Source organism: Chlorocebus sabaeus, chromosome 14 (assembly GCF_047675955.1).
Source record: "Chlorocebus sabaeus isolate Y175 chromosome 14, mChlSab1.0.hap1, whole genome shotgun sequence".
NCBI classification, from domain to species: Eukaryota; Metazoa; Chordata; class Mammalia; order Primates; family Cercopithecidae; genus Chlorocebus; species Chlorocebus sabaeus.
The window spans coordinates 91,759,016-91,772,903 of NC_132917.1; the positions used below are offsets into that span (position 1 = coordinate 91,759,016).

The 13,888-nt window shown below is 34.5% G+C and overlaps 1 protein-coding gene across 1 annotated transcript in view; it reads right to left on the reverse strand.

Annotated features, from left to right (window-relative positions):
- LOC103241291 (uncharacterized) overlaps window positions 1-13,888 on the reverse strand; it is a 157,774-nt gene that overhangs the window by 129,226 nt on the left and 14,660 nt on the right. Inside the window, exons 6-18 of the mRNA XM_073022717.1 lie at window positions 11,032-11,138; window positions 9,839-9,867; window positions 9,672-9,744; window positions 7,976-8,004; window positions 7,809-7,881; window positions 6,113-6,141; window positions 5,946-6,018; window positions 4,250-4,278; window positions 4,083-4,155; window positions 2,387-2,415; window positions 2,220-2,292; window positions 524-552; window positions 357-429 (exon numbers count right to left, since the gene is read on the reverse strand). Of these exons, the coding sequence (XP_072878818.1) occupies window positions 357-429; window positions 524-552; window positions 2,220-2,292; window positions 2,387-2,415; window positions 4,083-4,155; window positions 4,250-4,278; window positions 5,946-6,018; window positions 6,113-6,141; window positions 7,809-7,881; window positions 7,976-8,004; window positions 9,672-9,744; window positions 9,839-9,867; window positions 11,032-11,138 (719 nt within the window). The remainder of the gene's footprint in view (window positions 1-356; window positions 430-523; window positions 553-2,219; window positions 2,293-2,386; window positions 2,416-4,082; window positions 4,156-4,249; window positions 4,279-5,945; window positions 6,019-6,112; window positions 6,142-7,808; window positions 7,882-7,975; window positions 8,005-9,671; window positions 9,745-9,838; window positions 9,868-11,031; window positions 11,139-13,888) is intronic.

Sequence of the window (13,888 nt, forward strand, 5' to 3'; positions counted from 1 at the left end):
ACAATCTGATGCCTATAATTTCTATTACTTCATCTCTTTCTCCTTTCCCTCTTGATGGAAATATACTTAGATTTAAAGCAAAATTATGTTTTCCCCTTAGTCTGTTATGTCTTGAACTGCTCACCAATGATTCTTCTTGCCAGTTTCAATATAGGGAAATGTATAATCTTACTACTCAGATCATGGCCAAGGACCAGCAGCATCCGTGTCACCCGAGTACTTATTACAAATGCAGAATCTCAGGCCTGCTGAATCAGAATGTGCAGCTTCAATGAGCCCTCGCTGATTTATTCAGGGAAGGGAAGTTCTCTTCTATCCTGAGTGAACATGACATTAAATGTGTATTGCAAAATTACCTGTCTCAGATTTTTCTCCATCCTTTATTTCTGTGGCTATATTTGAAACAGAATCTTTCTTTTCACTTGTAGCCTGAATGGGATTTAAAACAAAATAATCAATAAGTAAAGCACATTTCATAGACCATGCAGTTAATAGTTCCAAATATAAATGAGAGTGTAATTACCTTCAAGGCCGGTTGTTTCTGAGAAGACACTGAAAAACAAAAGGGATATATAGTCAATCATGTGTAAATATGGTAAATTTATCCCTACGTTCATGCAGTGTTAGCATCAAGCTGTACCCTCCTTCCTGTATTAGTGTAGGCTTTGATGTCTTCTACTTTGTGTCTTGGGACAGGAACATGACAGAAATATACTGAAGAAAACTGGAATACAGGCCTTTTGTAAGTGTAAATATACACTTACAATTTCAAATGTGGTATAATTTGTCATATGTCTAAAACTAAAACGAAACAGTGTCAGTATCAATCCGGATTTGGCAAGTGGTGAGGACAAATGTGATCTAAAATCAGAGGAGCAACTCATACACCTGAGAGTTTATGTCAAAGCAGGTGGTACATGCAACCGCATGTCTTTCTTGAAAGACATCAGAAAGATTCATACCATTAGACTACAAATATTTATCCTGCTCTTTAACTTGCCCCAATTCCTGAGAAAGTACACTTCACGTCTCTTCAGTGGAAGTGTCCTAAATTGATCAGCTTGTATATATGTTAGGTGAACCCTAGTAGATAATATTCATTATTTCTCACACCCATGTGGTGTAATAATTTGCCTAAGTTTCTAGTATCCTCTAGTTTAGACTTTTGAAAGTTTCTTCATCCACTCGTGGCAGAAAGGAGTAATATATAAACCTCAATAAAAAGTATTATCAATTATCAATTTTGACATACTTCTACAAAATAAAACTGCTACAAGCATTAGATAATAATAAGCTTTTACATTTGGAAACAGCTCCAATATTCATTGAAAATAACCATTTTAGGAGTCAATTGATGAATTCAACATTATTTTTGTTTTGAAAATAGTCTAGTTTGGAACATCATGTTTTTTTCTAAAGCATTATCATTAAATAGCCATTTTATCCAAGAGTTAGCTCCTTGAAAAATGAAGACAATGTAATCATATTTAAGTGTTTAAGTTTATCTCATTTTTATAACTAATATCAACAAAACAAGTATCTCTGATGCCTAATAGTAACAAAGAGGAATAACGAGTCACTGTGGATTATCCCAATTTTAGCACTCTTTACTGTTTGCAGTAGTTCCTGGAGCTGCCAAAATCAGATCCTCTGTTATGCAAATATTCTAAACGCTTCTGAAGTTAGTTCACTCAGGTTTCCTCAGCAGAAACTGCAAAATTAAATAATATTATTTTCCCTCCTTCCTGCCTCATAATCTCTCTTTTTTGAGGAAAATAATTATTACACCAATGGTCTTGTTACTTCTCATTCTATAGTGTTTATGTGTTGTTACGATCATCTCTTCCCTCTGGTCTTCGCAATACAATCTGATGCCTATAATTTCTATTACTTCATCTCTTTCTCCTTTCCCTCTTGATGGAAATATACTTAGATTTAAAGCAAAATTATGTTTTCCCCTTAGTCTGTTATGTCTTGAACTGCTCACCAATGATTCTTCTTGCCAGTTTCAATATAGGGAAATGTATAATCTTACTACTCAGATCATGGCCAAGGACCAGCAGCATCCGTGTCACCCGAGTACTTATTACAAATGCAGAATCTCAGGCCTGCTGAATCAGAATGTGCAGCTTCAATGAGCCCTCGCTGATTTATTCAGGGAAGGGAAGTTCTCTTCTATCCTGAGTGAACATGACATTAAATGTGTATTGCAAAATTACCTGTCTCAGATTTTTCTCCATCCTTTATTTCTGTGGCTATATTTGAAACAGAATCTTTCTTTTCACTTGTAGCCTGAATGGGATTTAAAACAAAATAATCAATAAGTAAAGCACATTTCATAGACCATGCAGTTAATAGTTCCAAATATAAATGAGAGTGTAATTACCTTCAAGGCCGGTTGTTTCTGAGAAGACACTGAAAAACAAAAGGGATATATAGTCAATCATGTGTAAATATGGTAAATTTATCCCTACGTTCATGCAGTGTTAGCATCAAGCTGTACCCTCCTTCCTGTATTAGTGTAGGCTTTGATGTCTTCTACTTTGTGTCTTGGGACAGGAACATGACAGAAATATACTGAAGAAAACTGGAATACAGGCCTTTTGTAAGTGTAAATATACACTTACAATTTCAAATGTGGTATAATTTGTCATATGTCTAAAACTAAAACGAAACAGTGTCAGTATCAATCCGGATTTGGCAAGTGGTGAGGACAAATGTGATCTAAAATCAGAGGAGCAACTCATACACCTGAGAGTTTATGTCAAAGCAGGTGGTACATGCAACCGCATGTCTTTCTTGAAAGACATCAGAAAGATTCATACCATTAGACTACAAATATTTATCCTGCTCTTTAACTTGCCCCAATTCCTGAGAAAGTACACTTCACGTCTCTTCAGTGGAAGTGTCCTAAATTGATCAGCTTGTATATATGTTAGGTGAACCCTAGTAGATAATATTCATTATTTCTCACACCCATGTGGTGTAATAATTTGCCTAAGTTTCTAGTATCCTCTAGTTTAGACTTTTGAAAGTTTCTTCATCCACTCGTGGCAGAAAGGAGTAATATATAAACCTCAATAAAAAGTATTATCAATTATCAATTTTGACATACTTCTACAAAATAAAACTGCTACAAGCATTAGATAATAATAAGCTTTTACATTTGGAAACAGCTCCAATATTCATTGAAAATAACCATTTTAGGAGTCAATTGATGAATTCAACATTATTTTTGTTTTGAAAATAGTCTAGTTTGGAACATCATGTTTTTTTCTAAAGCATTATCATTAAATAGCCATTTTATCCAAGAGTTAGCTCCTTGAAAAATGAAGACAATGTAATCATATTTAAGTGTTTAAGTTTATCTCATTTTTATAACTAATATCAACAAAACAAGTATCTCTGATGCCTAATAGTAACAAAGAGGAATAACGAGTCACTGTGGATTATCCCAATTTTAGCACTCTTTACTGTTTGCAGTAGTTCCTGGAGCTGCCAAAATCAGATCCTCTGTTATGCAAATATTCTAAACGCTTCTGAAGTTAGTTCACTCAGGTTTCCTCAGCAGAAACTGCAAAATTAAATAATATTATTTTCCCTCCTTCCTGCCTCATAATCTCTCTTTTTTGAGGAAAATAATTATTACACCAATGGTCTTGTTACTTCTCATTCTATAGTGTTTATGTGTTGTTACGATCATCTCTTCCCTCTGGTCTTCGCAATACAATCTGATGCCTATAATTTCTATTACTTCATCTCTTTCTCCTTTCCCTCTTGATGGAAATATACTTAGATTTAAAGCAAAATTATGTTTTCCCCTTAGTCTGTTATGTCTTGAACTGCTCACCAATGATTCTTCTTGCCAGTTTCAATATAGGGAAATGTATAATCTTACTACTCAGATCATGGCCAAGGACCAGCAGCATCCGTGTCACCCGAGTACTTATTACAAATGCAGAATCTCAGGCCTGCTGAATCAGAATGTGCAGCTTCAATGAGCCCTCGCTGATTTATTCAGGGAAGGGAAGTTCTCTTCTATCCTGAGTGAACATGACATTAAATGTGTATTGCAAAATTACCTGTCTCAGATTTTTCTCCATCCTTTATTTCTGTGGCTATATTTGAAACAGAATCTTTCTTTTCACTTGTAGCCTGAATGGGATTTAAAACAAAATAATCAATAAGTAAAGCACATTTCATAGACCATGCAGTTAATAGTTCCAAATATAAATGAGAGTGTAATTACCTTCAAGGCCGGTTGTTTCTGAGAAGACACTGAAAAACAAAAGGGATATATAGTCAATCATGTGTAAATATGGTAAATTTATCCCTACGTTCATGCAGTGTTAGCATCAAGCTGTACCCTCCTTCCTGTATTAGTGTAGGCTTTGATGTCTTCTACTTTGTGTCTTGGGACAGGAACATGACAGAAATATACTGAAGAAAACTGGAATACAGGCCTTTTGTAAGTGTAAATATACACTTACAATTTCAAATGTGGTATAATTTGTCATATGTCTAAAACTAAAACAAAACAGTGTCAGTATCAATCCGGATTTGGCAAGTGGTGAGGACAAATGTGATCTAAAATCAGAGGAGCAACTCATACACCTGAGAGTTTATGTCAAAGCAGGTGGTACATGCAACCGCATGTCTTTCTTGAAAGACATCAGAAAGATTCATACCATTAGACTACAAATATTTATCCTGCTCTTTAACTTGCCCCAATTCCTGAGAAAGTACACTTCACGTCTCTTCAGTGGAAGTGTCCTAAATTGATCAGCTTGTATATATGTTAGGTGAACCCTAGTAGATAATATTCATTATTTCTCACACCCATGTGGTGTAATAATTTGCCTAAGTTTCTAGTATCCTCTAGTTTAGACTTTTGAAAGTTTCTTCATCCACTCGTGGCAGAAAGGAGTAATATATAAACCTCAATAAAAAGTATTATCAATTATCAATTTTGACATACTTCTACAAAATAAAACTGCTACAAGCATTAGATAATAATAAGCTTTTACATTTGGAAACAGCTCCAATATTCATTGAAAATAACCATTTTAGGAGTCAATTGATGAATTCAACATTATTTTTGTTTTGAAAATAGTCTAGTTTGGAACATCATGTTTTTTTCTAAAGCATTATCATTAAATAGCCATTTTATCCAAGAGTTAGCTCCTTGAAAAATGAAGACAATGTAATCATATTTAAGTGTTTAAGTTTATCTCATTTTTATAACTAATATCAACAAAACAAGTATCTCTGATGCCTAATAGTAACAAAGAGGAATAACGAGTCACTGTGGATTATCCCAATTTTAGCACTCTTTACTGTTTGCAGTAGTTCCTGGAGCTGCCAAAATCAGATCCTCTGTTATGCAAATATTCTAAACGCTTCTGAAGTTAGTTCACTCAGGTTTCCTCAGCAGAAACTGCAAAATTAAATAATATTATTTTCCCTCCTTCCTGCCTCATAATCTCTCTTTTTTGAGGAAAATAATTATTACACCAATGGTCTTGTTACTTCTCATTCTATAGTGTTTATGTGTTGTTACGATCATCTCTTCCCTCTGGTCTTCGCAATACAATCTGATGCCTATAATTTCTATTACTTCATCTCTTTCTCCTTTCCCTCTTGATGGAAATATACTTAGATTTAAAGCAAAATTATGTTTTCCCCTTAGTCTGTTATGTCTTGAACTGCTCACCAATGATTCTTCTTGCCAGTTTCAATATAGGGAAATGTATAATCTTACTACTCAGATCATGGCCAAGGACCAGCAGCATCCGTGTCACCCGAGTACTTATTACAAATGCAGAATCTCAGGCCTGCTGAATCAGAATGTGCAGCTTCAATGAGCCCTCGCTGATTTATTCAGGGAAGGGAAGTTCTCTTCTATCCTGAGTGAACATGACATTAAATGTGTATTGCAAAATTACCTGTCTCAGATTTTTCTCCATCCTTTATTTCTGTGGCTATATTTGAAACAGAATCTTTCTTTTCACTTGTAGCCTGAATGGGATTTAAAACAAAATAATCAATAAGTAAAGCACATTTCATAGACCATGCAGTTAATAGTTCCAAATATAAATGAGAGTGTAATTACCTTCAAGGCCGGTTGTTTCTGAGAAGACACTGAAAAACAAAAGGGATATATAGTCAATCATGTGTAAATATGGTAAATTTATCCCTACGTTCATGCAGTGTTAGCATCAAGCTGTACCCTCCTTCCTGTATTAGTGTAGGCTTTGATGTCTTCTACTTTGTGTCTTGGGACAGGAACATGACAGAAATATACTGAAGAAAACTGGAATACAGGCCTTTTGTAAGTGTAAATATACACTTACAATTTCAAATGTGGTATAATTTGTCATATGTCTAAAACTAAAACAAAACAGTGTCAGTATCAATCCGGATTTGGCAAGTGGTGAGGACAAATGTGATCTAAAATCAGAGGAGCAACTCATACACCTGAGAGTTTATGTCAAAGCAGGTGGTACATGCAACCGCATGTCTTTCTTGAAAGACATCAGAAAGATTCATACCATTAGACTACAAATATTTATCCTGCTCTTTAACTTGCCCCAATTCCTGAGAAAGTACACTTCACGTCTCTTCAGTGGAAGTGTCCTAAATTGATCAGCTTGTATATATGTTAGGTGAACCCTAGTAGATAATATTCATTATTTCTCACACCCATGTGGTGTAATAATTTGCCTAAGTTTCTAGTATCCTCTAGTTTAGACTTTTGAAAGTTTCTTCATCCACTCGTGGCAGAAAGGAGTAATATATAAACCTCAATAAAAAGTATTATCAATTATCAATTTTGACATACTTCTACAAAATAAAACTGCTACAAGCATTAGATAATAATAAGCTTTTACATTTGGAAACAGCTCCAATATTCATTGAAAATAACCATTTTAGGAGTCAATTGATGAATTCAACATTATTTTTGTTTTGAAAATAGTCTAGTTTGGAACATCATGTTTTTTTCTAAAGCATTATCATTAAATAGCCATTTTATCCAAGAGTTAGCTCCTTGAAAAATGAAGACAATGTAATCATATTTAAGTGTTTAAGTTTATCTCATTTTTATAACTAATATCAACAAAACAAGTATCTCTGATGCCTAATAGTAACAAAGAGGAATAACGAGTCACTGTGGATTATCCCAATTTTAGCACTCTTTACTGTTTGCAGTAGTTCCTGGAGCTGCCAAAATCAGATCCTCTGTTATGCAAATATTCTAAACGCTTCTGAAGTTAGTTCACTCAGGTTTCCTCAGCAGAAACTGCAAAATTAAATAATATTATTTTCCCTCCTTCCTGCCTCATAATCTCTCTTTTTTGAGGAAAATAATTATTACACCAATGGTCTTGTTACTTCTCATTCTATAGTGTTTATGTGTTGTTACGATCATCTCTTCCCTCTGGTCTTAGCAATACAATCTGATGCCTATAATTTCTATTACTTCATCTCTTTCTCCTTTCCCTCTTGATGGAAATATACTTAGATTTAAAGCAAAATTATGTTTTCCCCTTAGTCTGTTATGTCTTGAACTGCTCACCAATGATTCTTCTTGCCAGTTTCAATATAGGGAAATGTATAATCTTACTACTCAGATCATGGCCAAGGACCAGCAGCATCCGTGTCACCCGAGTACTTATTACAAATGCAGAATCTCAGGCCTGCTGAATCAGAATGTGCAGCTTCAATGAGCCCTCGCTGATTTATTCAGGGAAGGGAAGTTCTCTTCTATCCTGAGTGAACATGACATTAAATGTGTATTGCAAAATTACCTGTCTCAGATTTTTCTCCATCCTTTATTTCTGTGGCTATATTTGAAACAGAATCTTTCTTTTCACTTGTAGCCTGAATGGGATTTAAAACAAAATAATCAATAAGTAAAGCACATTTCATAGACCATGCAGTTAATAGTTCCAAATATAAATGAGAGTGTAATTACCTTCAAGGCCGGTTGTTTCTGAGAAGACACTGAAAAACAAAAGGGATATATAGTCAATCATGTGTAAATATGGTAAATTTATCCCTACGTTCATGCAGTGTTAGCATCAAGCTGTACCCTCCTTCCTGTATTAGTGTAGGCTTTGATGTCTTCTACTTTGTGTCTTGGGACAGGAACATGACAGAAATATACTGAAGAAAACTGGAATACAGGCCTTTTGTAAGTGTAAATATACACTTACAATTTCAAATGTGGTATAATTTGTCATATGTCTAAAACTAAAACAAAACAGTGTCAGTATCAATCCGGATTTGGCAAGTGGTGAGGACAAATGTGATCTAAAATCAGAGGAGCAACTCATACACCTGAGAGTTTATGTCAAAGCAGGTGGTACATGCAACCGCATGTCTTTCTTGAAAGACATCAGAAAGATTCATACCATTAGATTACAAATATTTATCCTGCTCTTTAACTTGCCCCAATTCCTGAGAAAGTACACTTCACGTCTCTTCAGTGGAAGTGTCCTAAATTGATCAGCTTGTATATATGTTAGGTGAACCCTAGTAGATAATATTCATTATTTCTCACACCCATGTGGTGTAATAATTTGCCTAAGTTTCTAGTATCCTCTAGTTTAGACTTTTGAAAGTTTCTTCATCCACTCGTGGCAGAAAGGAGTAATATATAAACCTCAATAAAAAGTATTATCAATTATCAATTTTGACATACTTCTACAAAATAAAACTGCTACAAGCATTAGATAATAATAAGCTTTTACATTTGGAAACAGCTCCAATATTCATTGAAAATAACCATTTTAGGAGTCAATTGATGAATTCAACATTATTTTTGTTTTGAAAATAGTCTAGTTTGGAGCATCATGTTTTTTTCTAAAGCATTATCATTAAATAGCTATTTTATCCAAGAGTTAGCTCCTTGAAAAATGAAGACAATGTAATCATATTTAAGTTTTTAAGTTTATCTCATTTTTATAACTAATATCAACAAAACAAGTATCTCTGATGCCTAATAGTAACAAAGAGGAATAACGAGTCACTGTGGATTATCCCAATTTTAGCACTCTTTACTGTTTGCAGTAGTTCCTGGAGCTGCCAAAATCAGATCCTCTGTTATGCAAATATTCTAAACGCTTCTGAAGTTAGTTCACTCAGGTTTCCTCAGCAGAAACTGCAAAATTAAATAATATTATTTTCCCTCCTTCCTGCCTCATAATCTCTCTTTTTTGAGGAAAATAATTATTACACCAATGGTCTTGTTACTTCTCATTCTATAGTGTTTATGTGTTGTTACGATCATCTCTTCCCTCTGGTCTTAGCAATACAATCTGATGCCTATAATTTCTATTACTTCATCTCTTTCTCCTTTCCCTCTTGATGGAAATATACTTAGATTTAAAGCAAAATTATGTTTTCCCCTTAGTCTGTTATGTCTTGAACTGCTCACCAATGATTCTTCTTGCCAGTTTCAATATAGGGAAATGTATAATCTTACTACTCAGATCATGGCCAAGGACCAGCAGCATCAGCATCACCCAAGTACTTATTACAAATGCAGAATCTCAGGCCTGCTGAATCAGAATGTGCAGCTTCAATGAGCCCCCTGCGATTTATTCAGGGAAGGGAAGTTCTCTTCTATCCTGAGTGAACATAACATTAAATGTGTATTGCAAAATTACCTGTCCCAGATATTTCTCCATCTTTTGTTTCTGTGGCTATATTCGAAACAGAATCTATCTTTTCACTTGTAGCCTGAATGGGATTTGAAACAAAACAATCAATACATAAAGTATATTTCACAGACTATACAGTTAATAGTTCAAAACATAAATGAATGTGTAATTACCTTCAAGGCCGATTGTTTCTGAGAAGACACTGAAAAGCAAAAGGGATACATAATCAATCATGTGTAAATATGATAAAGTTATCCATACATGCATGCAGTGTTAGCATCAAGCTGTATCCTCCTGCCTATATTAGTTTAGGTTTTATGTTTTATATTTTGTGTCTTGGGACTGGAACATGACAGAAATACACTGAAGAAAACACGAATACAGGCTTCATGAAATATACACTTACAATTTCAAACATGATATGATTTGTCATATGTCTAAAACTAAAATGAAACAGTGTCAGTATCAACGTGGATATGCTGAGGGATAAAAACAAATGTGGTCTAAAAACAGAGGAGCAACGATACACCTGGGAATCAATGTCAAAGCAGGTGGTACATGCTCTCGCATGTTTTTAATGCAAGAGATCAGAAGGACATATACCATTATACTACAAACATTCATCATTCTCTTTAACTTGTCTGATAGCTAAGAAGGTACACAATTACAATGACACTTCAGCTGAATGTACACTTCATGTCTCCTCAGTGGAAGTGTCCTAAATTGATCAGCTTGGATATATGTTTGGTGAATTCTAGTAGATAGTATTCATTATTTCTCAGACTCATGAGGTGTAATAATTGCCTGTGTTTCTTGTGTCCTCTAGTTTAGCCTTCTGAAAGTCTTTTCATCCACTCATGGCAACAAGGTATAATATATAAACCTCAATAAAAAGTATCATCATTTATCAATATTAACATACTTCTACAAAATAAGACTGCTACAAGCATTAGATATTAATAAGCTTTTACATTGGGAAACAGCTCCAATATTCATTGACAATAACCATTTTAGGAGTTATTGTCATAATAACTTAATGAATTAAACATTATTTTTGTTTCTAAAATAGTCTGAAGTATCATGTTATTCTCTAAGGAATTTTCATTAAATTGCTATTGTATCCAAAAGTTAGCTCCTTGAAGAACAAAGCCAATGTATGCATATTCATGTTTATTTCATTTGAATAACTAATATCAGCAAAATCTATGTCTCTGATTCCCAATAGTAACAAAGAGGAGTAATGAGTCACTGTGGTTTATCTGAATTCTATACCCTTTCCTTCCTCCAGTAGTTTCTGCAGCAGCCAAAATCAAATCATCCTTTACGCAAATATTCTAAAATGCATTTGAAGTGAGTTCAGTTATACTTGGAGTCGTAATTTTAAAAATAATTTTCTTTGTACTCATGAAGGCTCCTAATATTCCTACATTTCCTGGATTCAGCAGTTCAGCTCTTTTGCCAACTCTTTTTCCACTTTTGCAAAAGCATACACATCAAAGAAATAATGCATAATCAGATTCCCATGTAAATAAGTTAAACAAAATCTCTAAATAACCAGAGACTTATTTTATTATTAACTAACCAAATATATATATGCACATATATATATATATATATATGTCATGATTGCCAAGATTATTGACAGTTACCCTTTTAGTACTCAAGAAATGCATTCTTTGATTCCTTTTCCTAAAGCTAGTTTGATATGATATACCATAGAGGTATCTCTGGTCCTTTTATGAAATAAACTACCTTAGTAAACACAGCTTTCCTAAAGGAAAAAAAAAAAAAACTTTCTCTAGATTAAGCATCCCAATATGCTAACTGACATGAATGAAGCACATATCACTGATGTGCAAAACTTATAGGGAGAAGAAATGAGACCCTGTGGGCACCCTCATCCTTCTAACTTCCGCTTTCCATTAAGTGACTTTCCACAAGTCTCCTCATCAGAAACCTCCAAATTACCTAGCTAGATGCTTTGTTTACACCTGCCCAATTTGACATACACTCTTTTTCATTCATAAATCTAATATCCATACTGGTGGACTTCATTCTTTGACCTCCACATTTGTTTCTTCATTATTCTCACCACTGTATTGGGACATCTGTACAATCCCATACAGACACATGTGAAGATAAGGTTTTGCTTTATTAAAATGTTAAATGTGTCAGACACGTGACTAACATGTACAAATTCCTTCTTCACAAAAGCAGCCCCATGGCCTCCTCTCTCCCATAGACACTCTGTTTCACAGCTGTTCTTCACTCACATCCGTCTGAGTATCTATCATCTCTCATTTTGTCTCTATGCTTTCACTTCATATTACGAGTTATTATCATAGGCTCACCCATCTACCTTACCTATTTTCCTCTCCAGGAGACAGTACTGAGCAGTAAATTAAAATCTTCCAGGATATGAATACTTTTATACACACAAGACTTTGTGGATCTATTTTATGTTTAACTATGAATAAAACCACTATTTCTATGCCTTCCAGAGAAACGGGCTCTGAAATGTTATTGAACGTAACCTATTTAAAAACTTCTTTAACTACAATGACACTGTCTCTCCTCAATGCACCAATATCTTCAGAAATAACTTGTGAAGACTTGAAAACATGTCAGTAATTGACATGAAAAATGAAGCACTGACATAATTTTTTGCAGATATAAATAAGACATGTTGAGATCCTTACTAGATCTGAGAAGAGTGCCATGAGACAGGAAATAAATATGGAACAAAAATATTTTGATTTGTAATGAAAATTATTCTATTTACAGTTTTCAGAGAGAAAAAATACACACACACACACACACACACATTCACACACAAAAAACAGAGCAATATGGCTTTACAGGGTGTTTTGTCTTCAAGGCCCTATTTGTCATTTGACATCCGGGAACAATCTATAGGGATCAACAAAGGGGTTCGAAATTGTGACCTGAGTAGTTTAGAGTTTAACATTCATGAAGGGGAGCCGAGAGGACAAGTAACACTTTGACCATTGGCCATTTCCTCTCCTTACTGTCATTCTCTGAAAAGCACACACTGGATTTTCTCAGGGTTATGACATGTCAAAAAGACATGCTTTAAGGGAGAAACAGTTGCAATCAACACAGCCATGGGAGAGATACAGCTATGCTTGCTAGGATTTCCAATACTTCTGTTTCATTTCTAATATAGTACAAATCAATAAAAGCAACCACGTAAGCATATCCATGTTGGTATGTCATCATATTTAAGTCGATATGGTATCAGCATGAAGAGAGCATAATATGCTGTAGTTACCACATGGAATATCATGAGATCATATAATAAATCAAGAAATACCTCACTGGGTCAGTGTGGATAGACAGATTTTACAAAGACCAAGTTGCAGTTATTTTGTGCACTGCCTGAACTTTTCTACAAGTTTTTAATACACAAAATCAAGTTCTACATGTTATCTATGAATGTGCACATATGTGGTAAGAGGTTTTTAATGTGCATTTGGGTGATTTCTCTTTAATTTTTTTTTAACTTAATTCAAGCTCTTGGTTACATGTCATCAATAAGTTTTATTGGTATAGAAAATTCTAAGACCATAACCGCTCAGAATCACTGTCTTAAAAGGCTATGTCTACCAGAGTCAGGAAAGCATGACTACTTACTTTCTTCATTTTTAAAACTCAAAGGTACTCCACACACACTCCCAAATAAAACTGCATACAAGTTCTTTAGTTTAATTAGATCCCATTTGTCAATTTTGGCTTTTGTTGCTGTTGCTTTTGGTGTTTTAGTCACGAAGTATTTGCCCATGCCAATGTCCTGAATGGCACTGCCTAGGTTTTCTTCTAGGGTTTTTATACTTTTAGAACTTACTTTTAAGTCTTTAATTCATCTTGAGTTAATTTTTGTATTAAGTGTAAGGAAGGAGTCCAGTTTCAGTTTCCTGCATAAGGCTAGCCAGTTTTCCCAACACCATTTATTAAACAGGTAATCATTTCCCCATTGCTTTTGTCAGGTTTGTCAAAGATCAGATGGTGTAGACGTATGGCATTATTTCTGAGGCCTCTGTTCTGTTCCATTGGTCTATATATATCTGTTTTGGTACCAGTACCATGCTATTTTCATTACTGTAGCCTTGTCATATAGTTTGAAGTCAGGTAGCATGATGCCTCCAGCTTTGTTCTTTTTGCTTAGGATTGTCTTGGTTATATGGGCTCTTTTTTTGGTTCCA